The sequence below is a fragment of the Myotis davidii genome, unplaced genomic scaffold (assembly GCF_000327345.1).
Source record: "Myotis davidii unplaced genomic scaffold, ASM32734v1 scaffold551, whole genome shotgun sequence".
In the NCBI taxonomy this organism is placed as follows: Eukaryota; Metazoa; Chordata; class Mammalia; order Chiroptera; family Vespertilionidae; genus Myotis; species Myotis davidii.
This window is the reverse complement of record NW_006283788.1, coordinates 722,254-724,329: the sequence shown is the minus strand read 5'-3', so window position 1 is coordinate 724,329 and position 2,076 is coordinate 722,254. Positions and strand designations below refer to the sequence as shown.

The window sequence follows — 2,076 nt, the reverse complement described above, 5'->3', positions numbered from 1 at the left end:
TTTGAGAGGGAGACAGCAGAGCATTAAGCCAAGTACAGGCCCTTCGGAGTGCTGGGTCCTGTGTGACTGCACAGGTCGCACGCCTGTGAAGCGCACACCCCTCCCACATCGGCCCCCCAGGCCCCATACCTGTTGTGGGGCAGACGGCCTGTGCTGAGCTGATGGCCAGCTTCTTGGCAAGGCCGCTGGCCAGGCATTTGGGCTCTGGGGAAGGCAGATAAAGGCTGAGAATGGCCCTCCACTGGATGAGGGAGGTGCTGGGGAAGAGGGTCCCCTACCTGGCTTAGGTGCCATGGGTGGCTTTGGAGGCTTTGCCTGAACCTTTTGGGCTGGGTGACACTGCTTGGGCCAGCCCGGCGAAAGCGCTGCACAGACAAAGATACGGGTGTCACATCGGCCGTGAGCCTGCTCCCCCTGCCCCTTCTCTCAGCCACCCCTGGTCCCCCACCCACCATCCGAGTTCTCATATTCGGCAACTGGGGCATCTCCAATGGGGATCACATAGTTCTCATCCGGGTTCAGTAGCGGGGGCAGCTTGTGCTGTCTGGGCAAAGGAGGTGGCTGCTTGGAGCCACCGGCAGGGGCTGCAGCACCTGGTGGGTGGGAAATGGCAGGAATTTGGGGACCCACATGGTGCAGGGATACCTCAGGGTGGGTCTGTGTGCTTCTGAGCAGGAGTGTGTGTGTGCATGCCTGGATGCAGGCCAGTGGCCCTGTGCACATGTGTCTGTACACATGTCCATGTGTGTGTGTGTTTGTGTTCCTGTGTAGCATAAACATGAACACTGGGTGAGTCTGAATAAGTTAAATGTAAATATGCATAACAGTGCATGGGTGCTAAAGTCTGTGCTGGGGCACTTGTCTCCATGTGTACATTCATGTGTCTATAAATGTCTGAATTTGTGCTGTGCACACATAATTGTGGCTTAAGGGATGCATGTGTGCCAGATGGAACAGAATCATGACACATGCATGCGTGGAGCTGTTGTCTACGTGGGTCTGATTATTCAGGTCACATAGTCTGTGTTGGTGATTGTGGCATGTGCATATAAATAGATACATACATGCTCCCCCACCCCCGTATCTGCCCAGCCCAGGGCGGGTCATACTGCTTCTAACCTCTTCCTCCTCCTCCATAAGCTGGACTGCCTCCCATGCCTTTCCCAACACCGACCCCAATTTCCCACCCCTGGGTAGTTCTTACTCCATGTGCACCTTCTGTCCCCCTCTGCCCATCTCTGCCTCCTGAAATCCTTTGCGAACTTCAGCAAAAACACCCTCTCCTCCAGGATGCCTTCCCCTACCCTGCCCCCCTTCTCCCCTACTCCCCTTCTCCCCTGTACCAGCCCCAGGTTCAATCCCACAGGGCTGGGAGTGTCTGTATCCAGCTCTGTCTGCCCCCTCTACAATCTGGAAGTCTCCAGAGGTCAGGGTTTGAGTAATTTCTGGGTACAAGATTGGGCACACGAGGCACCATGTGGGTCCTAGGTTTCTCCACCCTCTGCCCCAGTGGCTGCCTTGGGAGGGGCATCACCTGGGCAGAGGACCGCGGGAGCCAAGGGTGCTACCCACACACTCTCGCCGTTCTCTTTATCCGCCTCCACGTAGCCTAGAATAGAGAGGGCTGCCTGGAGGAGGCGCAGCGGCACGGCCCGGGGCTGACCCAAGGGAGTCCCCATCCAGGCGGGAGGCGGGAGAGGCAGGGACTGAGCCCCCGAGTCCTCACCCACCTAGCACCTTCTCATAGTCCTCGTCCAGTAGGAAGGGCACCAGCGCATTCTTGGTTTGCAACACGAAATAGCTGACCACGTCTTGGAGTGAGGCGCAGGAGACCTGGGAGCCGATAAGGGGTCCGGTTAGGGCCGCTGGGCAGGGGCGCGGACCCCGCCCGTGCGCTTCCCCAGCCCCCGCCCCAATGATCACCGGCTCCTCCACGTCGATCACGTACTTCGGGCCCTCGCGCTTCACCTTGTAGTGGCGGACCAGCGGCGTCCTGCACGTGCAGCGGGCGACTGGGTGCCCCGTCTCAGACCCAGGAGGGCCCCGCCCCCCGGCCGTTCCCCCCCCCCCACCCCG

General features: G+C 59.4%; 1 protein-coding gene across 1 annotated transcript in view; it reads right to left on the bottom strand.

The window, feature by feature from the left end:
- STAP2 (signal transducing adaptor family member 2) overlaps nt 1-2,076 on the bottom strand; it is an 8,865-nt gene that overhangs the window by 295 nt on the left and 6,494 nt on the right. The window contains exons 7-12 of the mRNA XM_006754050.2: nt 1,924-2,012; nt 1,731-1,833; nt 1,535-1,609; nt 453-593; nt 279-365; nt 130-204 (exon numbers count right to left, since the gene is read on the bottom strand). Coding sequence (XP_006754113.1) covers nt 130-204; nt 279-365; nt 453-593; nt 1,535-1,609; nt 1,731-1,833; nt 1,924-2,012 — 570 coding nt within the window. The remainder of the gene's footprint in view (nt 1-129; nt 205-278; nt 366-452; nt 594-1,534; nt 1,610-1,730; nt 1,834-1,923; nt 2,013-2,076) is intronic.